Source organism: Staurois parvus, unplaced genomic scaffold (assembly GCF_062004578.1).
Source record: "Staurois parvus isolate SC_StPar_1 unplaced genomic scaffold, SC_StPar_1.0 ptg000832l, whole genome shotgun sequence".
Lineage (NCBI taxonomy): Eukaryota > Metazoa > Chordata > Amphibia > Anura > Ranidae > Staurois > Staurois parvus.
The window spans coordinates 4,722,417-4,746,665 of NW_028318628.1; the positions used below are offsets into that span (position 1 = coordinate 4,722,417).

At 42.2% G+C, this 24,249-nt stretch overlaps 1 protein-coding gene across 1 annotated transcript in view; it reads left to right on the forward strand.

The window, feature by feature from the left end:
• TYMP (thymidine phosphorylase) overlaps nt 1-24,249 on the forward strand; it is a 52,375-nt gene that overhangs the window by 10,818 nt on the left and 17,308 nt on the right. The window contains exons 2-5 of the mRNA XM_089655329.1: nt 4,855-4,885; nt 12,306-12,431; nt 16,546-16,748; nt 23,971-24,069. Coding sequence (XP_089511455.1) covers nt 4,855-4,885; nt 12,306-12,431; nt 16,546-16,748; nt 23,971-24,069 — 459 coding nt within the window. The remainder of the gene's footprint in view (nt 1-4,854; nt 4,886-12,305; nt 12,432-16,545; nt 16,749-23,970; nt 24,070-24,249) is intronic.

Here is a 24,249-nt window from a genome sequence, read left to right on the forward strand (position 1 = left end):
AGCAATAGGGCAGTATGCACATCACAGCAAATGTGTATAGGTAGAAGACAGCATTACTGACCCTAGTAAAGATGGCCGCCGGGCCTCCTCGTGGCTCCGGCGGTAGGAAATGACGTCACGCTCTGCACAGCTCCTCCTTAGGCCTTTCGTGCTACAGGCACATCATCAGAGGGGAGGCTCCCCTCTGATGATGTGCCTGTAGCACGAAAGGCCTAAGGAGGAGCTGTGCAGAGCGTGACGTCATTTCCTACCGCCGGAGCCACGAGGAGGCCCGGCGGCCATCTTTACTAGGGTCAGTAATGCTGTCTTCTACCTATACACATTTGCTGTGATGTGCATACTGCCCTATTGCTATGTCTGACTAATAAAATCACCGTAAGAACATACTACGCTATCTCTGGCACCTGTTTTTTGGGGCTCCTTCTTGCAGCTGTTACTCCCACAGAAAGGGTGCCCTCACCAGCCAGAAGAGGGATCAACACTACCAGTGTGACTAGCCTTAAGGGGACCTCTGGACCTGTCGTGTTGTTTCTGATGACCCACAGTGAACAGGACGCCCACCACTCGGTCTTCGTTGGATCGGATACCTGGGATGATTATTCCTATATGCGCATAATCCATGCGTTTCTGGTGAGTGCGCATTGCTGTTATTTCAAGGCAGTACATACCTCGGAAGTATATTCATCTTATCAGACAATACTGCGGATATTGCATAGACTTTATATGTGTACATTTATATATACTTTTTTGTCTTCATCCAGTTCTAAAACACTGACAGCCCCTGATCCTGTAGATGAGTGTATGGTGGGATCTGTGGGTTCTCCTGTGGGATGTATACAGGGAGGAAATCCATATCCTCTCCCTTCCCTGGGATTAGAATGGTGCAATCACAGAGGATTATATTGCATAGGAATCAGTGGATTGTCCAGCTGCCATTGAAAGTTTGAACCGTCCTTCCTCCATCCCTCCATGCGGGTCCCATAGGAAGCACCTGATCCCTCTTCCTCTTCCCTCTGTCCAGCTGTCAGGGTCTTGTGTAGACAAGGGGGAGATCCCAACCCTGGTGAAGATCGTGGCCTCCCTTAAGATCTAGCCCAGTGATGGGCTGGCCTATTTTTAAGTGCATGGACATGTCGGGTAGAGGTTCGGCCAGAGTCGGACAACTAAAATTACTGCCTGGGGCCAAGTACAAGATTGGGGTCATGCTGAAAGTAGCGGATCTGTGTGTGCCACTGTGTGGATGCTGAGAGCAATTATTGCGGGGTAAGACAGCCTTGGTTGGGGCTTGGGCCCCTTGGGACACCTGGGCCCCCTACATGTGTATGGGCTGTCTCCCCCTGATGGCAACCCTGAATGCAGCATGCTAGGTATTGGAGTCAGGAGTTCAATGCTGTTAGTTCTCAGTGCTCAGTGCAAAACAAGTAAAAATTAGTGTTCAAAAATGTCCCTAGCTTGTAACCTAACTCTCAACTTCACCCTCAACATAACCTAATAGTTTCTTTATCCTAACCTTTAAAATAAAGTGGTATTAAACCCAAAACCAAAAATGTAATATACTGTATTGTAGCTTACCAGTGAGATGTGGTAGAACCATTAGTTTTCTTTTTTAGGCTTTTTTCCCTCTATTTTCACCTGGTAATCTGGCCAGTAATACACCTCTTGTATTACAGTGCCCTCACTCTGGATGAAGGAACACAGAAGGCACCACTGGACAGCAGCATAGTCAGTCTGGGGGAGGGGAGTGTTATATGTACTAGCAGATTTAAATAGACAAATAACAAATTGAAGCTAAACTCCAGCTAATACTTTATAATCAGTTATGACCGTTTTTTCATAAAAGTTTTACATAAACAAGAGCTGGTCATTGTACAGCCTTGGCCAAAAGTTTTGGGAATGACACAAATATTAATTTTGACAAAGTCTGCTGCTTCAGTGTTTTTAGATCTTTTTGGCAGATGTTACTATGATATACTGAAGTATAATTACAAGCATTTCATAAGTGTCAAAGGCTTTTGTTGACAATTACATTAAGTTTATGTAAAGAGTCAATATTTGAAATGTTGACCCTTCTTTTTCAAGAACTCTGCAATTCGCCCTGGCATGCTGTCAATCAAATTCTGGATCACCATCCTGACTGATGGCAGCCCATTCTTGCATAATCAATGCTTGGAGTTTGTCAGAATTTGTGGGTTTTTTTTGTTCACCCGCCTCTTGAGGATTGACCACAAGTTCTCAATGGGATTAAGGTCTGGGGAGTTTCCTGGCCATGGACCCAATATTTCGCTATTTTGTTCCCTAAGCCACTTGGGTTTCACTTTTGCCTTATGGTAAGGTGCTCCATTATGCTGGAAAAGGCATTGTTCTTCACCAAACTGTTCTTGGATGGTTGGGAGAAGTTGCTCTCGGAGGATCTTTTTGTACCATTCTTCATTCATGGCTGTGTTCTTGGGCAAAATGGTGAGTGAGCCCACTCCCTTGGCTAAGAAGCAACCCCACACATGAATGGTCTCAGGATGCTTTACTGTTGGCATGACACAGGACTGATGGTAGCGCTCACCTTTTCTTCTTCAGACAATGATTTTTCTGGATGCCCCAAACAATCAGAAAGGGGATTCATCAAAGAAAATGACTTTACCCCAGTCCTCAGCAGTCCAATCCCTGTACCTTTTGCAGAATATCAATCTGTCCCGATGTTTTTCCTGGGGAGAAGTGGTTTCTTTGCTGCCCTTCTTAACACCAGACCATCCTCCAAAGTCTTCACTTCACTGTGCAAGCAGACGCACTCACACCTGCCTGCTGCCACTCCAGAGCAAGCTCCTGCAGCTGAATCAACTTTAGTAGATGTTCCTGGCGCTTGCTGGACTTTCTTGGACACCCTGAAACTGCCTTCACAACAATTGAATCTCTTTTCTAGAAGTTCTCGATTATCCGATAAATGTTTGATTTAGGTGCAATCTTAGCAGCAATATCCTCGTCTGTGAATCCCTTTTTGTGCAAAGCAATGTAGACTGCACTTGTTTCCTTGCAGGTAACCATGGTTAACAGAGGAAGAACAATGATTTCAAGCACCACCCTCCTTTTAAATCTTCCAGTCTGTTATTCCAACAGTCAGCATGACAGTGATCTCCAGCCTTGTCCTCGTCAACACTGATACCTGTGTTAATGAGAGCGTCACAGACATGATGTCAGCTGGTCCTTTTGTGGCAGAGCTGAAATGCAGTGGACATTTTTCTTTTGGATTAAGTTCATTTTCATGACAAAAAGGGACTTTGCAATTAATTGCAATTCATCTGATCACTCCTCATAACAATCTGGAGTATATGCAAATTGTCATTGTAAAAACTGAGACAGCAGACTTTGTAAAAATTGATATTTGTGTCATTCTCAAAACTTTTGGCCACAGCTGTAAGCACCCCTATCAGTGGTAAATGGTTTGTCTCATCACTGTAACTGATGCATATACAAAATAGCATGGTCTTTTGAAAAACAGAATTACTGACTGGATCACCAGATGAATACAGAAGAAAGAAATCCTAAAAAAGAAACCTAAGGTCATGGGTGGAACAAGTTTTAGAATTTTTATTGTCTGGACTTAAGTGTTTTGATTCCTTTTGGTTGCATATGTGACACCTTCATGACTTCCTTCCCTTTCTCTGTGTTTGATATTGCTCAGTTCTCTGGTATTATGTTGACATTTTCTCCCAAGGCCTCCTCTGGTGTTCCCGAGGTCCAGTCTAACCTGTTTGGATGTATGGATTGACTTTGTATGTAGCTTTGAGTCCTCGTGCACAGTTTTTTTTTTTTTTTTGGCTAAAAATATATTTTTTGGTAAAAAAAATGCTAACACAGAGAAACATGGCAAAACAACGCTAAACACGAATGCAAAAATGCTAAAAAAAAAGCTGAACAACTCACGTGACTTTACACAGCTAACGTTACCAACATTATCAAAATGTCCAGTGTGCATGAGGGCTTAGAGTGGCTGTGATAGCTCAGCATTCAGCAGTCGTGCTCAATCAATAGACACACAGTGGGGTTTATTTACTAAAGCTGGAGAGTCCAAAATCAGACTCCCTTCTGCATAGAAACCAATCAGCTTCTAACCTCAGCTTGTTCAATGAAGCTTTGGCAATGAAACCTGGAAGCTGATTGGTTTCTATGCAGAAGGGAGTCTGATTTTGGACTCTCCAGCTTTAGTAAATAAACCCCACAGAGCCCGGCTGGGAATCAAACCTCCATGAGTGCTGCCATAGCAAGCAGCTTGCTATGGGAGCTTTCAGGAAGTAGGAACCAGGAGCGCCGGCAATGGACCTAAGAAGAGGAGGATTGGGGCTGCTCTGTGCAAAACCACTGCACAGAGCAGGTAAGTATGACATGTTTTGTAATTTTTTCATTCTGCCAATAGCACACTTTCTGTACTAGGGTGACAATGCCCACAGAAACTGTTATGAATACAGAAAAACTTTCACTCTCCTCTTCACAACATTTTAATGGGATTGTACTGGACCAATGGGAGCAAATAAGAAAAAAATGTATATTGTTTGCATACACTTCAATGTTACCTTATAGGTTAAAATAGAATTCCAATCTAAATCTAACTAGTCTTACAATTACATTACATTAGGCTCTGCTGAGGGGTGAGGTCTAAAGCCATAGATACTGGGTGCTGTTTCACAGAATCTGTCAAAGAGCTGTGAATATAGTTGGGTATAACTTTGGCCTTGTGCGGAATGAGTAGAATTAGAAGGTGTAATCAGTATATGGAAAACATTGTTTAATTGAACCATCACTGCCAATAAGACTATAATCTGTGTATATACAGAACTGAATTTTCATTTTCTTCTTATTTTTCAGATGGCTTCCACAACAGCGGAGGGATGTAATGGTTCGTGTTCGATATTGTACTGTATTTTACTGCTATAGTATACTGCCATATCTATTTAAAATTAAGTATTCTTGTGTTTCCTACTGCATATTTTCTTTTGAGTATAGAAGTATTTAGCATACTGTATATTAAGACAGTGATATTGTGTATATAATCAGGGCATCTGCACAGATAAACTGTGGATTATAACATTTGCTAGCATGTATAAACCTTCCTTATTCATCTAGAAAATTACATTGACTCCCTTCTTGTTTGGGTTGAGAGAAGAGAAATCACAAACAGCAAAATAATTTTGACAGAGAACCCCAACTTTCCACACTCTAATCAAAAAAATAAATCAAAGTTTTTCCTGGAGAAAGACTCTAGGGCCGATTCACACCACAATTCTTGAGATACGGATGCATTTGTGTATGCATGTTATTTTATGCATTTTGGTGCATTTTTCCCCTCTTCTTTTTTTTTTTCTTTTTTTTTTTTTCATCTCAGTTGAGGACTTTAGGTGCATTCTGCTGCAGTTTTGATGCATTCAGCCACGTTCCAGATGTTTTTCATACAGAAAAATTTGACACGTTCTACTTTTGTTGACTGCATTGGAATGTACTGCACTGGTGTGAACTAGGATAATTGGAAGTCATGATATACACTGTCCATGCGCTTTTGATGCAGAATAAAAATGCATTGGACTTTATCTGGTGTTAACCAGCTCTAACGACTCATTCACACCAGCAAAACAAACTGATTGCATGGCCACTACAGTGCCAATGCACCAATCCCTTTTGTTAAAACTTAACTGAAATGTCACAAGAGATCTCATTAAGTTGCGTTGCAAAAAAGTAGTTTGTGACGCAACACGCTGCACTGAAAAAAGTACGGCATGCACTCATACAACTGCCCTCATAGGGAACAAAGCCCTTTGCCTTGTCTTGTATTGGGACTGCGCTGAACAAGGCTTCCCAATGCAGTTCCATTACACAATGTACTTTGTAGCCAATCAGGTAAGTAGTATGTTCTCAAAACTCTCTACTTTTTGCATATGCCCGTGTGTACCGTATATTCATGTTTTTGATAGCACCAGCATATAGCTGAGAATAGCAGCAGTGTCATATGCAAATAAAATCTTATTGAAAACTTGTTGAAATAAATGTTTTGGCAGCAAGATATCTTTAAGCCTATCAAATCTTTTAAGAGTGTTATTGGTATTACATGTCCAAGATAAGATTTTAATATATCTGGCCTACAGATATAGATTTCGTATTGTATTTAAATGGCCCTTTAAGGGCATTTGTGGAGACTAGTGTTTGAATGCACAAAACCTTTGCCTACCCACTGTCCAAATTTTAAGAGTTGTAATTTGGGAGTATGGGCGGGTACCCTGAAACACAGAGCTCCAGTAATAAATAAAGAGCAACTCCACTTTTGGTGAGAAAAAATAACAAGCCCCTTTGAGTGATGAATGTACATTGCAAGGTTTTTACCAAACTTTGTTGCAGACTCCTACCTTTTGTTGTTTGAAAGAAATAGCTGTTTGGTTGTGTCAATGTTCAAAGTGAATCTGAATGGAAACGACTTCCATTATCAAGCAACTGATGCAATGGAGTGTTCTAATAAGGAAAGTAGAAGGTTATGCATCCCTTTAGAAGTGACTAACCCTTTTGGAGCATTTCACCAAAACTGAACCCTTTTGTTGCAGAGGATGCCTAAAATTTCACTTGTATCTAAATGTAGGTTTCTGGGAAAATTATTGAATCATTCTCACAATTGTATATGCTACAGTATATTTCTTTTCTTTTTTGCAATATTTTGCTCCCACAAAAGTGGAGTTGCCCTTTACGTTAAGTAGAGAAAAACCAACTATATGTGAGAGAAGTTGTAGGGAAGCAAGTACAATTCTTGGTCTTTTCTTTGACCACATAAGAGAAGTAAGGGTTTGGTGAAGTTTTTAAATGGTGTATATTTTCATGAACTATCCCATTTAACGACCCACAAGCCTATGGTCACTATTCTGTATTCTTACTCTAGGACCTCTCTGCTGCCTGTGATACAATTGACCACCCCCTCCTCCTCAAAAAACTCTATTCCCTTGGTCTCTCTGATTGTACTCTAAATTGGTTCTCACCGTACCTATCTCACCGCACCTTCAGTGTCACGTACAGCTCCACCTTCACCTCCTCCTCTCCTATTCCTTTTTCCATTGGAGTCCCCAAAGGTTCTGTCCTTAGATCTCTCTTATTCCCACTTTACACCTCCTCCCTGGATCCTCTGTCAGCTTCCCATGACTTCCGATACCATTTCTATGCTGATGAGACCCAAATCTATCTTCCAACCTCTCAACTTACCCCATCAGTTTCCTAACACATCACTAAATTACTAACAGACATATCAATATGGATGTCACATCTACAAATATATGTTGCGCTCCTAAATACTTCTCAATAAATAATAATTAAATTATTACCATTAAATTAATTCAAATTATGATACAAATAACTAATAAAAGTGTATAAATACCAAAAAATTTTTAAATAGATAATTTCAACTAATCAATCTCCTCCAAATAAATATCAAAATAATTCCACATGAAATACTCCTCTAAAAAATATTTTACCAAGTGCTCATAAATCATCTATTAGTGACATGATGTACTTACTAATACCCTCAATTTCATTTATATTCATAATATAATATACTTAATATACAACATAATATGGATGTCATACCCCTTCCTCAAACTCAATCTATTCAAAATGGCGCTCCTAATATTTCTTCCCTCACATATCCTTTCCACCCCAACTTCTCTGTCAAGAATGATGGCACAACTATCAGTCTGTTCCCACATGCCAGAGTGCTAAGGGTAGCCCTGGACTCTGAACTCTCCTTTCTGCCCCACATCCAATCACTGTCTAAATCATGCCGCTTCAACCTCTGCCACATCTCCAAAATATGCCCCTTCCTAACCAATGATACCACAAGCTCCTAATTCACTTCCTTTTCATCTTTTACCTTGATTACTGACACAACCCCCTCATTGGCTTACCTTTACATAGACTATCCCTCCTTCAGTCTTTCATGAATGCTGCTGCCAGACTCCCCCACCTTACACCTTACCAACCATTCAGTGCCTACTCCTCTCTTCAATTCTCTCCATTGGCTTCTGCCTAACAAATAACATTCACAATTCTAACAACTTACAAAGCCATCCACAACTCTGCTCCCAGCTACATCACTAACCTAGTCCCAGAATACCAACCAAACCGCTCCTTCGGTCCTCTCAGGACCTCCTCCTCTCTAGCTCCCTTGCCATGCTCTCCCATGCTCACCTCCAGGACTTCTCCAGAGCCTCTCCCATACTCTGGAACTCCTTACCCCAATCTGTCCAACTTTCTCCTAACCTATCCAACTTTAGGCAATCCCTGAAAAACCATCTCTTTAAAGAGGCCTATCCTGCTCCTAACTAATATACTGTGTTTTTACTTTCTCCATCAACTCATCCCCCACAGTTAATACCTTTTGTATCATTTGACCCTTCTTAGATTGTAAGCTCTAATGAGCAGGGCCCTCTGATTCCTCCTGTATTGAAATGTATTGTAACTGTAATGTATGCCTTCATTTTGTAAAGCACTGCGCAAACTGTTGGCACTATATTAATCTTGTATAATAATAATAGTTAAACCTTAATTGACGCAACATTAGATGCATTTCATGACCTTGCCAGGGTCGTGGGTTTTGCTAGTTCTCCGGGTCCTCTCACTCCTATTACTGGTAATCCAGAGTTTCCCCCCTGGGTTAGAGACTGGAATGATTCCAGTTGACGAGTCAGGTCTATCTTTGTTGGAAAACCATTGCCTCAAACATGGGGGAGTCAAGTCCAAAGGAGAGCTCCAGGAACTTTGCGGAAAGGTTTCGATTCCGTACTGGACTTATTTTCAAATACACAATTACCTGACTAATCACAGATGGAAGGAAACTTTTTCTAGACCCCTCAACTCTAGAAATGCTTTGTTTAAAGGGGAAACTAGTCGACAAAGCCACCTCTTTGGCCTATACATGGCTTCAAAACACTCACTCTGATCATTTTTGGACGGGTTGGGAATCAGCCCTTCAGGTAAAGTTCTCTGAGCAATGGAAAAAAACCTGCATTTTTGCTCACAAATGCTCCATTAGCACTAGAATCCAAGGAACCTCTTACAAAGTATTAACAAGATGGTATGCTACACCAAGGGGCGAACTGACCATTCGGGTGCTCGGGCACTGTCAAGGTCCTACCTTTCCTCAGGGCTTGTGCTGCTCCATGTGCTGGCATCCATCTTAGGTGTCTGCAAAGCATTGTGGGATCCTTTATGCTTTCATTCTCTGCGGCTTCTCCCCCAGGAGGTGGCGCCTTATCACATATAAGTCTGCTGTTTGTAGCTGTCCATTGCATTCGTGTCCTGTCTGTTGCACAGCAGCAAGCTGCTGTTTAGTTCTCATTGCTCTCCTGGATACCAACTCGGCTTTGGCAAGACTCCTTCCTGGCTTCTGACCCCGGCTCTGGCGACCATCCTTCCTGGCTTCTGACCCCGGCTCTGGCAACCATCCTTCCTGGCTTTTGACCCCAGCTCTGGCGACCATCCTTCCTGGCTTCTGTCCTACCAAGTCATCCACTGTTGCTGTTGGACTTGCATAGACTCTGTCTTGTTTTTGTACAATAAACCTACCTTGAATTGCACCTCCTTGTGTGTCTGGCTCCTCACTCCCTGACAGGCACTGCCCTAGGGCCCAGGGTAAGTAGGGGGCCCCAAGAGATGCCCCTGGTACCTTTCATAGGCTTTTTTGGGTGTGGTTTGAGTGTGGCGAGGACACGGGCCCCATGATCCCCTATTGCCCGGAGGCCACATGAGTTGTCGGTCTGCCCCCGGCTACACTGGATAGGTTAAAGAGGTGGTTCCCCCAGACGTCAGGCTTATGTTGGCGATGTGAGTCAGCTGAAGATACCCTGTTACATGTTTGGCAATGTCCACAGCCTTTGCCATTCAGGGAGAAAGTTTGCAAGTTGACATACTCTATTACTGAGACCACATTACCCTTAACCCCCAAATGCTGTCTCCTCCACATCTGAGTGCTTATTGAAATCTTTGTTCGGCACCTTTTTGAATGCGGCCAGTCCCTAATCCCCAGGCATTGGAAGACTACTCATGCCCCCTCGATCCAAGATTGGATAAGAGAGGTTAACGTTATTCAGGAAATGGAAAGAAATTCTAGTCTAGTTGGTATGCTTTCACTTTTTCAGAACCTTATAGAGGGCTGATGGGCGAATAACACTTTTTTACTTGTCGATGTGCGCGTCATGCTGGTGGATACTTGACACCACTTGCGAATCTGGATCTGTTTGTATGATTGCTGTTCTTTCTTTCTTTCCTAAGCTTCATTCTTCTGTTCATGCGCTTCTTATGTCAGTTTTGATGTTTGTAAATGCGATTTAAAAATGTCTCAATTTGTGACTGCCTCATCTCATATAGACCACTGATCTGATTGTACTATTAAGCTTTTCCTGAAGCCAACATTTTGTTACCGTGTACTACATGACTTTATAACCTGCAAAGTTTTGTGTTCACTGATGTTTATATGCTCTGAATTTTATGAATAAAGTCAATTGTTTAAAAAAATATATATATATACCTAGGGATGAAAGTAGTTTTTTTTTTTAAGTTGATTCTCCGGACTGTGTAAATGGGAGGGTATTCCCAGAAGCTGTTTTAAGTACAGGTGCAACATGTAACTTGAAATACTGTAAGATATCTTTTGTTAAAATTTACTTTCAACGTATTTGAACTGCTGTTCCAATTGAAGGGAGGTCTGTGAGTCCAGAGCATTATGGGATGTTTGAATTAAAAAGGAGTAATATTTTCTGACACTCATTGGCTTGGCATATGTGGTACAATTTAGAAATATTCATCTTTGGATGGAATAAACTTGTTAATATATATGCTCTGGACAATATAAGTGGGGTCAATAGTGAATAGTAAGATAGCACATGGCACTTCATTATACCTTTACCTTTACCCTTCAGTACTGAAGCGTTACTTTGCTTCATGTAAATTCCATTACAATGCACTTACAAAAAATGCTTGAAATGGAAATCCAGGTCAGAAAAAAAACACCCTAGATGGTTAAGGAAAGGTTAAGGAAATCAGAAGGCAGTACTGCATGCAGCAAACCAACCTTAAGTTGGCAATACAATCGTAGAATTTTTCATTTTAAGAACATTCCTTAAGCCTGGGTTCACACTGATGCAGTGCAGAATTTGCAGCGGTTTCTGTACGAATTCCACACCGCATCACAATCGCACCCCGTTCATGCAAACCGCTGCGGGTTTGTATGTTAACACCCCGTAATCGGTCTGCAAACCGCAGTGCGATGTGCAGAATCATATCGCATGGGTGTGAATACCCATGCAATCCGCACTAGAATCAATTCTAGTGCGGATCAAAAAAGGGTCCTACACCTTTTTGGTGTGGATGCGATGCGATTTCAGCCATACAAAATGTATGGCTGAAATCGCATCGCACAGAATTCGCATGTGATTTGTACTGGAATGTGGTGCAGTTCATGTGCGAATCACATGCGATATACTGCACCACACAAGTGTGAACCCAGACTCCATTTCCTAATCATTAGTTGGTTCAAATTAATGTTCATTTTTGATCATAGTGATAAGAATATTCGGAATAGCAGGATGGAAAATTTTTCTCAAACAAATTAATTTCTAACATTTATCTGGGCATGTCAGCTAGCAGGAGATTTGGTTTTGGAACAGCATAAAGAGAGTCAAAAAATACAGTACATTTTTTTTTCGCATGGCGGTTTTACATTTAAGCATTTGTTTTCCCTATAGGTGGAATTAGGGTCCTTTCACAGGGGCGTTTCATTTTTTTTTCATCAGTTCAGTCACGTTTTTCAAAGAAAAAACAAATATGTTTACCTTAGTTTTTCATCAGTTTACATCAGTTTGTTTATCAGTTTCTCATCATTTTCTCTGCAGTTTTTACATCAGTTTCGTATATGTCTGTTTACATCTGTTTACATTAACTTGCGTCCGTTTTTCATCTGTTCCGGTTTGGGTTTATTTAACGTAAGAAAAATAGGGTTTTTCATCCGCTAGTCCATAGAAATACATTGGTGTCCTTTTTTCATCCATAAATGGACAGATGAAAAATGGACATGCGGAACGCCCGTGTGAAAGGACCCTTATACTTTGAGGAAAAGTTAGAGGTATCATACTAAAAAGATAAACACATAGGTGAGAGCCAAGCTTCAGTGGTTTCTTGAACTGTCATTAATAAATAAGGTTGCTTACATCTCTATGTATGTCTTTATTGTTACTTTTGTATTAGTAATACTTGTATATGTCCTTAGTTTATTATTTTCCTGTTGTCTTTTCAAGATACTTTCCAGTTTCGAATTGCTGATATAATTGCTAAGAAGCGTAATGGATTACCGCTATCATCACAGGAGATCAGGCATGTGGTGAAAGAGACAATGAAAGGCCAAGTTCAAGACAGTCAACTGGGTAATCAAAATAAACAATGGGTAATCCCTACCTTTTAGAGCTAATCCTAGATATTGACACATTTAGAAGTGTACAACAAATACTCTGGAACCAATGTACTAACAAAAGGTTTAGCCATTTAAAGTTAAACACTAGGTATTTGCCTGAACACCTTGTTTTGTAATGAATACATAACAAGATAATTCAACTGTATGAAAACCTTAAAATGAGAATTAAAGTGGTTATAAGCCCTACATATACCTGAAGTGACCAACCTTAGGTGATACAGAGATGAAACTATCCTCATACAAAAGATGTGCCTGTTTATTTGCAGCCCTTTCCTTTACAGCCATTCAAAGGATATCATTTATACAGCCTTTCTGAGCTTCAGAAGGCAAGGCATGTAGATCTGATGTCACATACTGCACAGCATGGAGCAGAGAGCTGAGTGTAATCTGAGACCTGAGTAGAGGGAAAGGACACACCCCCCTCCCTCTACACACTCATAGGGAAACATGCACAGCTAAGGCTGTCAATCACTTCTGTGTGCTGGAGGGTGGGGCAGGGCCATCTCCTGGGATTGCCTGTTATCCGTAAAAAGTGACTCATGCAGAGGGAGGAAAGAAGAGATGGGAACCACACTAGTTGGACAGAGGCAAGTGCATACTATAAATCAGGGTTAGGCAACTTATCAGAAGTTGAGATCTACCTGGACAACATGGAGGAAAGCAAAGATCCCCAGGGGAAAAAAATATCAAGCCCCTAATAAAAAGACAGCATGAAGAACAGTTTTTCACAGCAGTGTCCTCTGCCCCTCTTCACATCCCCCCCCCCCCCCCACAGTGGTATCCTTTTCCTCCATTCACATTACTTCCCCGTACAATAGTGTCCTCTGCCCCCCCTTCAAATCCCCCACCCACAGTAGTCTCCTCTGCTTCCCTTCACATCACCCCTACAGTACTGTCCTCTGCACCCCTTCACATCACCCCCAGAGCAGTGTCCTGTACCCCCCAATGCTGTGTCCTCTTCCCCCTTCACATCACATCACCCCCCCCTCCCCACTGTAGTGTTCCCTACCCCCCATAGCAATGTCCCCTGCACCCCTTCCCCCAAAGTATTGCCCTATACCCCCCAAAGCAGTTTCCTCTGCCCCTGTCACATCACCCCCCCCCCCAATGTAGGTTCCTTTGCCCCATTCCCCTCAGTAGTTTCCTGTATCCCCCCCCCCCAACAAAAAGTGTCCTTTGCCCCCTTCACATCCCCCCCCCCCCCCCGCCTCTGCCCCCGACAAAGTGTCCTCTAACCCCTGAGAGCAGTGTCCCCTGCCTCCCCATCCCCCAAAGCAGTGCCCTCTGTCCATTTCTCATCAGTATCTGTGCTGTGTAGGTAGTACCATCTGACAGCCTGTGTACAGCAGGGCAGAGATCAGGAGACAGCATAGTGCTGGGTGGAAGGCAGGAGCAGTAGCTGCCAGAGTACATAACAAGTTGGTGATTGGATGCTAGGACCTCCTAGCAACCAATCACTGAGGCAGCTTCCGCCCCCCTCTATCCAGCACTATGCTGCCTCCTGCTGTCCGCTCTGCAGTTAACATGAGAGTGGCAGAGGCTGAGGGTAGGCAGAACCGTGGTCATGATCCACCTGACGGCTCTCGTGATCAACAGCTTGCCAACCCCTGCTATAGATGGATATGCTTTGCTCATTTTTCATTTCAGAGGGTTACAACCACTTCAAATAATGACTTATCCCACACCTTTTATAGTGTACACATTTTTTATGTTGTCCCTGTATTTCACCTTATTTTACCATGTGATCCTACCAGCTCCAGCCCATGTTTCAACTTCCTGTGCTTGGGTAATAGTTCTCCCTGAACAATTTGTCCCCTTTGCAGAATCGGTGTTGTCACCCTAGATACTGTATATGCTGACATGCACTTTGCAAGCTCACACAACCAACCCCCAATGAATGACAATTTTGATTTGTCTGTATCTGCACACAAGCAGACACACAGTAGTGGGGGGAACATTCTAACACAATGTAGTTTTTTATTTATTTATTTTTTTAATCAGATATTTCTATTGGAATAATTAGCTTACATTTTGCAGTTTCCTTATTGTGGGTATAGTTAAACTGGCCATTTATGGCTATTATATATGGCCCAGTTTTGTTTTCGTTCGGGAGGTGGGCTGAACAAAATACTGAACCTATTCCCTATCCATACCATTGAGGTGGATGCAGGAATCCTGCCCTCTGTGTCATTGTACTATGACAGCGGAGGAGTGAGCTGGGCTCCTCTGCTGTCAGAATACACTGATCAGCACTTCATCCTATTGGCTGCTTTCTAACAGGACTGGCCAGAGATGGATCAAAATTTTGGCAATCAATGGCCACCTTAATACTGCTTTGTAACCTGCCTCTTGTTGTGCAATCCTAGGCTGTGGTGGGTTGATTTGGTGACCAAACTTTATTACTTAAAGCACATGTGGACTTTTAGTAAAAAGTGCACTAAATCATTCTCCCTAGCCCACTAACCTAAAATAACCTAAAAAAAAACTCCACACACAGATACCTACCTACAGCATTACAACCATGACCTGATCCTCTGTTTACATTTTCCAGGCAGAAATCACAATGCCTGAACATAGATAACCCATAGGCCTCAATGGGGTCTAGAGGCACTTGGAAAAATCTTTCAACTCCATAGGAACTCGAATGGGGTATTACTAAAAATGCACTTGCCCTTTAACTGTGGTACAGAAAAACAAAGATGTCTATTTGCTTGTGGTGTCTAGCAGAGGTGTCTGAAGAAAAAGGTAAAGGAGGATTGAAAGAGTGACTATCTCATAAACAAACATGGGTGTGTGGTGAGGATACACCAGACTTAAATTGGTTGTGAAGGCTGAAGGTTTTTTTACCTTCACACATTATCTTATGTGTGCTGCTGCCCCCACAGCCCCCCTAATACTTACTTGAACCCGTTCCCGATCCAGCGATGTGAATAGGTACCCCGGCTCTCCTGGGTCTCTTTCCTCGTTGTCTTAGACATAGCAGTGGGAGCTATTTGCAATCTCAGATTATAGGGGCTCGGGAGCAAGCATGCACAAATACCCCCAGAGCAAGTGGCTTGCTCTGGGGACACTCAGCAGGGGGAGGGATAATGAGCACTGACAGGGGACTCGAGAAAAGGACGATCAAGGCTGCTCTGTAAAAAACCACTGCACAGGGCAGGTAAGTACGACATGTTTGGGTTTTTCGTTTTTTTTAAAATAAAAGTGCCTTTATTATCACTTTAATTTGTGTAATGTTGGTCCATATATAGGAACATAAACTACAAATATTTTACACCTGTTTAAACAAAAGGTTTTTTGGCCATACTTCTCTTGTGGGTCACAGAACTGCACTTGTTTTTGCTCTCCTGCAACCCAAAATCAGCCAACAGAGGGCTATAGTCCACTGTGAGCTGATGTGGCAGAGTCGCTCCAGGCTCTGGAAGGATCCCGACCATATCACTGGGATTCACCCAACTCCTTCGCCCCCCCCCCCTCCAGGTTGACACTCCAATGAGCACTGAAGGGGTAGAGCGGAGAGCAGTGACTGACAGTCACTGTTCTCTGCTCCAAGCAGACCAAGAACTGAATGATCAATGGTCATATGATCACTCAGTTCTTGGTGTTAGAGCCATTGGCTCCTGCCGCAGTCAGTCAAATTCTGGGAGGAGGGAATGAAGAGGAGTGGCCAAGCCATGCTGTGTCTATGGATGAACACAGCCTGGATTGGGAGCATACCCACACGTGTGTGTCCTGTGGGAGACCAGATATAGCGAATTCATGTTGTGTGTCCTGTGGGAGATCAGATATAGCGAATTCAGGTTCCTGGGTTTAGTAACACTTTAAGAGCCTAGGAGCAATAAAGGGCATTTCCCAGCTTCCAGAAATATAGATAGCACATGGCTTGCTATAAAAGCACACGCAGGAGAGGAGTGGAGAGCACCAGTGGGGGACTCCAGAAGAGGAGGTAAGAGGTCGCTCTTTGCATTACCATTATTTTAATTTTTTTAAGGAGACACAGCTAACTGTGAGATGACATTATTAATATCACAGGCACTATACAGTAGATTACATATTTTTACCATTAGGTGCACTCCTTATGGCTATCCGACTGTGTGGAATGAACTCAGAAGAGACCATGACTCTGACCAAGGAAATGGTAGCTTCAGGATGTGTGCTGACATGGCCAGAAGAATGGCGTGGGTTGTTGGTGGACAAGCATTCAACAGGAGGGGTTGGAGACAAAGTAAGCCTGCCTCTGGCACCAGCACTCGCTGCCTGTGGATGCAAGGTATGGGCATACAGAGAAACACATTCACCCTGCATTATTATAATAATATCCACTGTTAATACTTAATCACTACATCAATATGTTATTTAATCATTTATAAAGCACAAATAAACCATATACTGTATGTGATTATGAAATGGTATGGCTATGCTTAACACCAGAACACACCAGTCATTGGCTGTGAGCACTGATCAGATACCGATTAGCAGAAATTTTTCCATCATGCCCCATTCTACACAAGCCGAATGTTCAGCTGGCTTCTGTCGGACAGGCTGCTGTACCTATGGGCCGAATGTTGAACCTGCCAATATTTGTCCCGTGTGTACCAGGCTTAAGTTTCAATTTAAAATTATTCAGAGCTGCCAAAGATAACAAAGATCCAGCATATGTGCAGAATAAATTATATCTGATGAAAGGAGGAAAGCATTGTTCAGATTGTGATCATGTTAATTAAATTATTACCAAACCCACCACAGTAAAATCAGTCTGTAAATGCAGTAAAGCATGCTTGTTATACTCACTGTGGAACCTAAGGGGTTAATCCTCTGCATTGTGTAAAAATGCTGTTTGATCCTGACTTCTCTGATCCTTCCCTTCTACTGTCAGTCCATCTGCTGATAGTACAGAGCTCTAGGAGTCACTCTGCACATGGTCTGTTTAGTGTGTATGACTAGAGAGGTTTTTTTTTCTTTGGGAGGGTGCATGGGATCAGCACAGGGCCAATCAGCACTGGCCAGGCAGAGGGTCAGGGGTTATATGCCTCATAGGACAATGAGAACAGGATAAAAACTCCTCCTACAAGCTTTAACCAGTGCTCAGCTAGACACTGATATAGGTCACAAAATTGCTATATACTGCTGATGTGAAAAGGTATTTAGCAGTTTATATTTACTACAATAATTGCACTTCCATGTTGTGTGTCCTGTGGGAGACCAGATATAGTGAATTCAGGTTCCTGGGTTTATTAACACTTTAAGAGCCTAGGAGCAATAAAGGGCATTTCCCAGCTTCCACAAATACAGATGGCAATACATACGGTATACAGAAATGACTGCTTCTAGAAAGCTGCTGATAGCACCTGTGTTACATAACAAAGGAAAAGCAAACATGGTTTAAAGTTTAGTTTTGAACTTGACCTATTCAAGCTAACACATTCTGCTGTTTAAGTACATTGTGAAATGATGTAAAAAACTGATAAGGCAGCAGCGTTTGTTTATGTTTGTGAAGACTAAAATGCCTATTAAAATAGAAACATACATTTCCAATCAGTTTAGAAATATAAGACTTAGAATGTAGTCTTCTATCAGCAAAACGTTTCAGATGCTGAAGGTTACTCTTTCCTCTTTCATTATTTCATCTTTCATCATTATGTTTTATTTAGATATTTCATATTTCCGATTGCCCAACGCATAAAATTCAAAATATTAACATTGATGTACAAAGCTGTTCATAACACTGCCCCAAACTATATCACCGACCTGATATCCATCTACCACCCAAAACGTACTCTCCAGTCCTCACAAGACCTCCTACTCTCCAGTTCCCTGGTCTCCTCCTCCCATGCCCGTCTCCAGGGCTTCTCCAGGGCTTCCCTCATCCTCTGAAACTCACTACCCCAATCCATCAGACTGTCACCTTCCCTCCTCACCTTTAGTCGCACCCTGAAAACCCATCTCTTCAGAGAAGCCTCCCCCGCCCTCACCTAATTGCTGATCTCCTCCACTCCTCCTACCACTCCATCCCCCACAGCTATTTCCTCCTGTACCACTCTCCCCCCCTCCTAGATTGTGAGCTCCAAGGAGCAGGACCCTCGAACCCCTCGTGTATTGTATTGTTACTGTGCTGTCTCGTGTACTGTCTCACATTATAATGTACAGCGCTGAGCAAACCGTTGGTGCTATATAAATACTGCATAATAATAATAATAATAATAAGGAAAGCATGCTTGTTATATTCACTGTGGAACCTAAGGGGTTAATCCTTTGCATTTGTGTAAAAAGGTTGTTTGATCCAATCTTCTCTGATCCTCCCCTTCTTCCAATGTCCCCCTCTGATCTCCTGAAAAGACATAGTGTGGAGTCACTCTGCATGTGCTCAGTTTGGTGTGTATTGCTGAAGAGGTTTTTTTTTCTCTTGGGAGAGTGCATGCGATCAGCACAGGGCCAATCAGCACTGTTCAGACAGAAGTCAGGGGTTCTGCATCCTCCTAAAGCAAAAAGCAAACTCCTACAAGCTTTAACCAGTGCTCTGCTGTACACTGATAGAAGTCACAAGACTGCTCTAACTGCTGATGTGAAAAGGTATCTAGCAGTTTATATTTACTAAAATAATTGCGTTTCCATAATCTGTGTCCTGTGGGAGACCAGATATAGTGAATGCAGGGTCCTGGGTTTAGTAACTCAAAGCTTGATTGGAATTCACTGTACTGAAGTCTGACTGATACAAAATGGCTTTTAATTGTTTGCTATGGGTTACTACTCTCTAAAACGAGAACTCTTGATTAAATAAAGTGGAAAGTTTCTGATCTCCTAAATGACACAAATGTCACCTGTTACATGAAAGAGACACACATTGATACATTTTGGAATCAAAATATCTACATTGGCAAACCCATGTTAAAGAAGTATTAAACCCTAAACTAAATATTGCAGCTTACCAATTATTAGATGTGGTGGCTGTATTAGTTTTTCTTTTTTCCATGTTTTCACCTGGTGATCTGACCAGTAACACAGCTCCCTGTATTAGAGTGCCCACACTCTGGATGAAGGAGCACATTTGGACAGCAGCATTCTCAATCTGGGGGGAGGGGAGTGTTAGACTAGCAGATTTAAATACACTAACAAATTGAAGACAAACTCCAGCTAATACTTACAGGAGGTTGGACGAAGACATGGAAACACTGCATGATTTGTAGATGTGAAAGTGATGACATGTTTCGCATTGAAAGTGGAAGTGATGGAACATTCTTTTGCTTCTACTGTGTGATGAGACACCTAGCTAACAGGTGGGAAGCCTTACTTTCATCATTCACTGTGTGGGCTACTAGTAGTACGGAGTCATGTCAGAGCTTATTGAGCTTCAAAGAGGGCAAATTGTTGGTGCCCGGTTAGCTGGTGCCTCTGTGACTGAAGTTGGCAATTTATTTGCCGTGTCTCAAGGTACATTATCAAAGGTTATGACGGCATGTACAGTTACCGGGAAAACGTCTGATAAGCATAAACGTAGTCAACGTGGTCAGCTGACTGAAAGAGACAAAAGGACATTGCGCAGGATTGTGACCCGGAATAAGAAAACTGCTGCAAAAGTGACTGCAGAGCTCAATCTCAGGCTTCCAAAGCCCGTGTCCACAAACACTGTGTGAAGGGGATTCTATAAGCAAAACATTCATGGGTGAGCTGCAATTACCAAACCACTGGTGACTGATATTAATGCTCAGAAGAGGAGAGAATGGTGCAACACCCATAAATCTTGGACTATCGTTCAATGGAAGACTAATATGGTCTGATGAATCGAGCTTCACACTGTTCCCACCCAAACACCATTCCAAGCTTATGACCTGTACTGTCTTGTGCCAACGGTAAAGCATGGTGGCAATCATGGTTTGTGCAGCCATATCTTGGTATTCTGCAGGCCCCATCATCACCTTGAAAGATAGTCACTGCCAACAATTATGTACAAATTTCTGCTGACCATGTGGGCCCCATGGTGCAGACATTGGTAATGCTCCGATTCTGTCAGGGCAGGAGCTGGGGAATGGGCAGGCAGGCCTAATAGCAAAGTAACGCACTGACTGACGACAACCACCACCCACAGACCGAAGTCCCTCAGGGCGCGGAGTCTAAGTCCCAGGCTGCTCTTCACCAGGGCCCCTGATGGTGGGGATGGACTTGACGCAGCCAGGAACCAGGTCGCGGCCCCCGAGACACCTCAGTTGCGGTAATGGCCGCTGCCAATGGCGTGTAGTTGGTGGAAAAGACAATAGAGTAGTCAGGCAGGCCGGGTCGACAACAACGGGACAAAATGGTACAGGACAGCAGACGAGAATCACAGGTCACAAGCCGGGTTCAGCAACGGAGGGTCAGATCAAAGGAGAACACACAGAGTAGTCGAGTCACAAGCTGAGTCAGATACCAGGAGAGCCACGAGAGTCAGAACAGAGTAATAGCGACACAAGTGCAAAGGGCATGTGCGGACCACAGGCTTATATGTAATCAGCCACACCCCTCTGGGGGATGGACCTCAGAGACCTGAAGGCATAAAAGATTCCCACCATGCTCAGCAGAAATCCAAGATGGATGCCAGCACATGGAGTAACATAGCATCTGGGAAAAGGTAGGACCTTGACAGATTCACACAGCTGGTGTTGCCAAATTGTGAAAAATAGGACCCTAACCAAAAAAAAGTACTGTGGCTTTATTAGGCACCATACTGACAAAACTCCATACACAAATTATAAAAAATGTATAGTTTTATTGGACATCCTTAAAAGCGCAATTGAAATAGAAAATTTGAGCATAGACATACCTCAATATAGAAAAACATGTAGCCATTACATATTGTGACTATACAAAACATCAGGCTTGTTACAAAATACTCCAAAGGGTTCCCATACACAGTACAATGGGTATATGTACAGCTTGTATGTAATGTCTTTGAAATTTTCTCCAACGCATTTCCCAGGACAAAAGCCTCCAGGGAGATTTAACACACAGTTCTAAAATTATAAACAAAGCCATGATAAACAAACTGAAACATATATATACGAAAACCAAAAACATCCATCACCAAAATATTTAAAATTTACCAGACAATGGCATCTGATTTTTTTCATGAAGCAACCAAGGAGCCATGACCATATGAATCCCAGAAGACTCTATAGTCAGCAGTTGCAAAAAAGGAAAAAAGATATGGGCCTGCCAGATAATAGGATTAAGCCCATTCTGTCTTTTGTCCCATTTGTTTCTTTTTGGTTAGGGTCCAATTTTTCAGTGTCTTTTCATTAAGGGGTGTGGCACCAGTAAAATCCATTATCAAGGGTAGAGACTGTAGCAATCGTGCACACAGAGATGGACGCGGTCATCCATTTTGCTCCAAACCCTCCATCTTGTATCTCTCACTCCTTCTCCAAAATCCCCCCTCCCTCTCTTGAGTGACATGTGGTCTGTTTGATGCAGAGATCACAGGCAATCAGACTCAGTGGGAGAGCTCCAGGACTATAAAATCCAGACTTAGCTGGTGCCCAGATGTCTGTTAGCTTCTCAATCTGGGATATCGTAAAGCCATAAAACCAAGTCCTTCACTGAGCTCAAAGACATTCCAGATAAACCGTAAACCAGACATCACATTTAAAAATCCCCTTTTTCCCCTATGATTTCAAATCTTGGATTATGAAAGACTTACATAAAAACCAGCCATATATTCAGATTGGTCACTTAAATACAAGTCACCTGATATATTACACCCCCTAGCTGACATCTACAGGAGAGCAGAATATTATATCTCCTTACCAGTCTCAAGCAGGTATGTCATATTTCATATCTAAACATTCAGCAGATGCGTCTGCCTATTAATCTACTAGTGGCAAGGCTGCTAAACACACCGAGGGTAAGTTATGGGTCATGATATAAGCGGTGAGGGATTTTGGTTCTAGCTGGGTCCTCCGCCTACACCTCCCTCCCCAAATGAGGCGATTGGTTCTCTGCTTCAAGGAGACACCCCGCTGTGTTCCTAGAAAAGCTGTTATGCTTGAAGCAGAAAGCTGAGTTGAGTTGAAGTTGAAGAAGCTCCCTTTTAACATCGGAACTAACTTTGGGAGATAAGGCCCTTTTGCTCAGAAAACCTGAAAGCTGCTTTATCCAGGACTTTTGGCAAGTACTCTATCTCTCTAAATTTCTTTCTGTTATCTCTTTGCTGTGTTATTGCTCTCTGTATATTTATATATATATATATATTGGCTACATCTTTTTTTGTAAATATTTTTATTGCACCCTTTTGACCTTTTAGTAATAAATCCTACTTTTTGAAAGTGTTGAACTGTTTCTAAAGCTCTTTAATGCAAACTAAGAACCCCTGTCTCTGAAACGCGCTACTGTGTGTTTTAAACGTCTGCATACATCTGTCTGCGGTGACATTGTGTATGCAAACGAATATTCAAACATCATAGTGTTATTGCTGATATTGCCGAGTTTCCTCTTTCTCTGTACAAAAAGGAGGTGGTGGCAGTGTGAAGGGTTAATTGCGTAATTAACCTGACCCAGTAACAATTGCTCCCAGACTGCAGGTACACAGATTGTGGTCCATTACCTGGAAAATCTTTGTGCAGGGTGCAGCGGAGCGTGGCATTGTTACGCACGTGACAGCGCAGTTTTAGATTGGCTAGTCCTTCGGTCACGAGTTTGGTGAGAAGGGCTGGGGTCTGACATCGCGACCGTCACAGAGACCATTGTTTATATGTCTCTCTTTCTCCATTTTTCTTTGTAATAGTGTTGTAAAATTGTAGTTTTATGAGCATGCAGATTAGGTCTCTCACCTTCCCTGGGTGCTGCAGTTGCTGGACCTCAATATCACAGAGCCACTATGGTCAATTCTAGAGAACAAGGTTCAGGCTCGATTTCCACCTCTTGCATTTCTGCAAGAGTTGGAGTGATTTTTAACAAGTGGTATCAGGTTCTATTGTCCACCATCCATTTATCAATTCCTTTGAGAATTCAGGCCATCTTGGATGCCAAAGGCGGTCCAACACCATATTAGGTAACGATATTGTTCTTTACATGGTGTTTCCATAATTTTGTCCAACTCCTGCATAAAGCAGTTACAGCAACAGTTTTTTTTTTCTTTTGCAATAAAGGTTTTACATAAATAAAACTGATCTTTGTAAGCACTTAAGTCAGTGTTTCTCATTCCTGTAACTTAATACATCTGCAAGAAAGCTTGTTCTTTTGAAAAACAGATTTACTGGGTAGATCACCAGATAAAAATAGAAGAAAGCCTAAAAAAGGAACGTAATGCAGCCATCACATCTAAGAATTAGTAAGCTGCAATATATTAAATGCTTTTGGGTTTACTACCAACTCTATTCTTTCAAAGAAACATTTGATCTTCCAACATAGGGGTACACCATACACAGTGAACTCTGGGAACCTTGGTTTTCTGTCCTTGGGTTAGCACCATTATCTTTGATTTTTCAAAATGTATTCCTATGTTTGTTTTCATTTTATGAAAGGTTCCAATGATCAGTGGAAGAGGACTGGGACATACTGGTGGCACACTGGATAAGTTGGAATCAGTTCCAGGGTTTAGCTCCAGGCACAGCCCTGAGCAGGTATGTAAATACAGTGTAAGAGACATATTGAATATTGTTATATTATTTTTATTTTCTATTTGGAGCAGTCAAAGATTTATTGCAATTCAAGAGCACCTGCAAACACACCACTAGTGCTACCCTAGTATTTTACTACACAACAATAAAAAAAAATATTATTTGCTTTTGTGGTGACAAAAT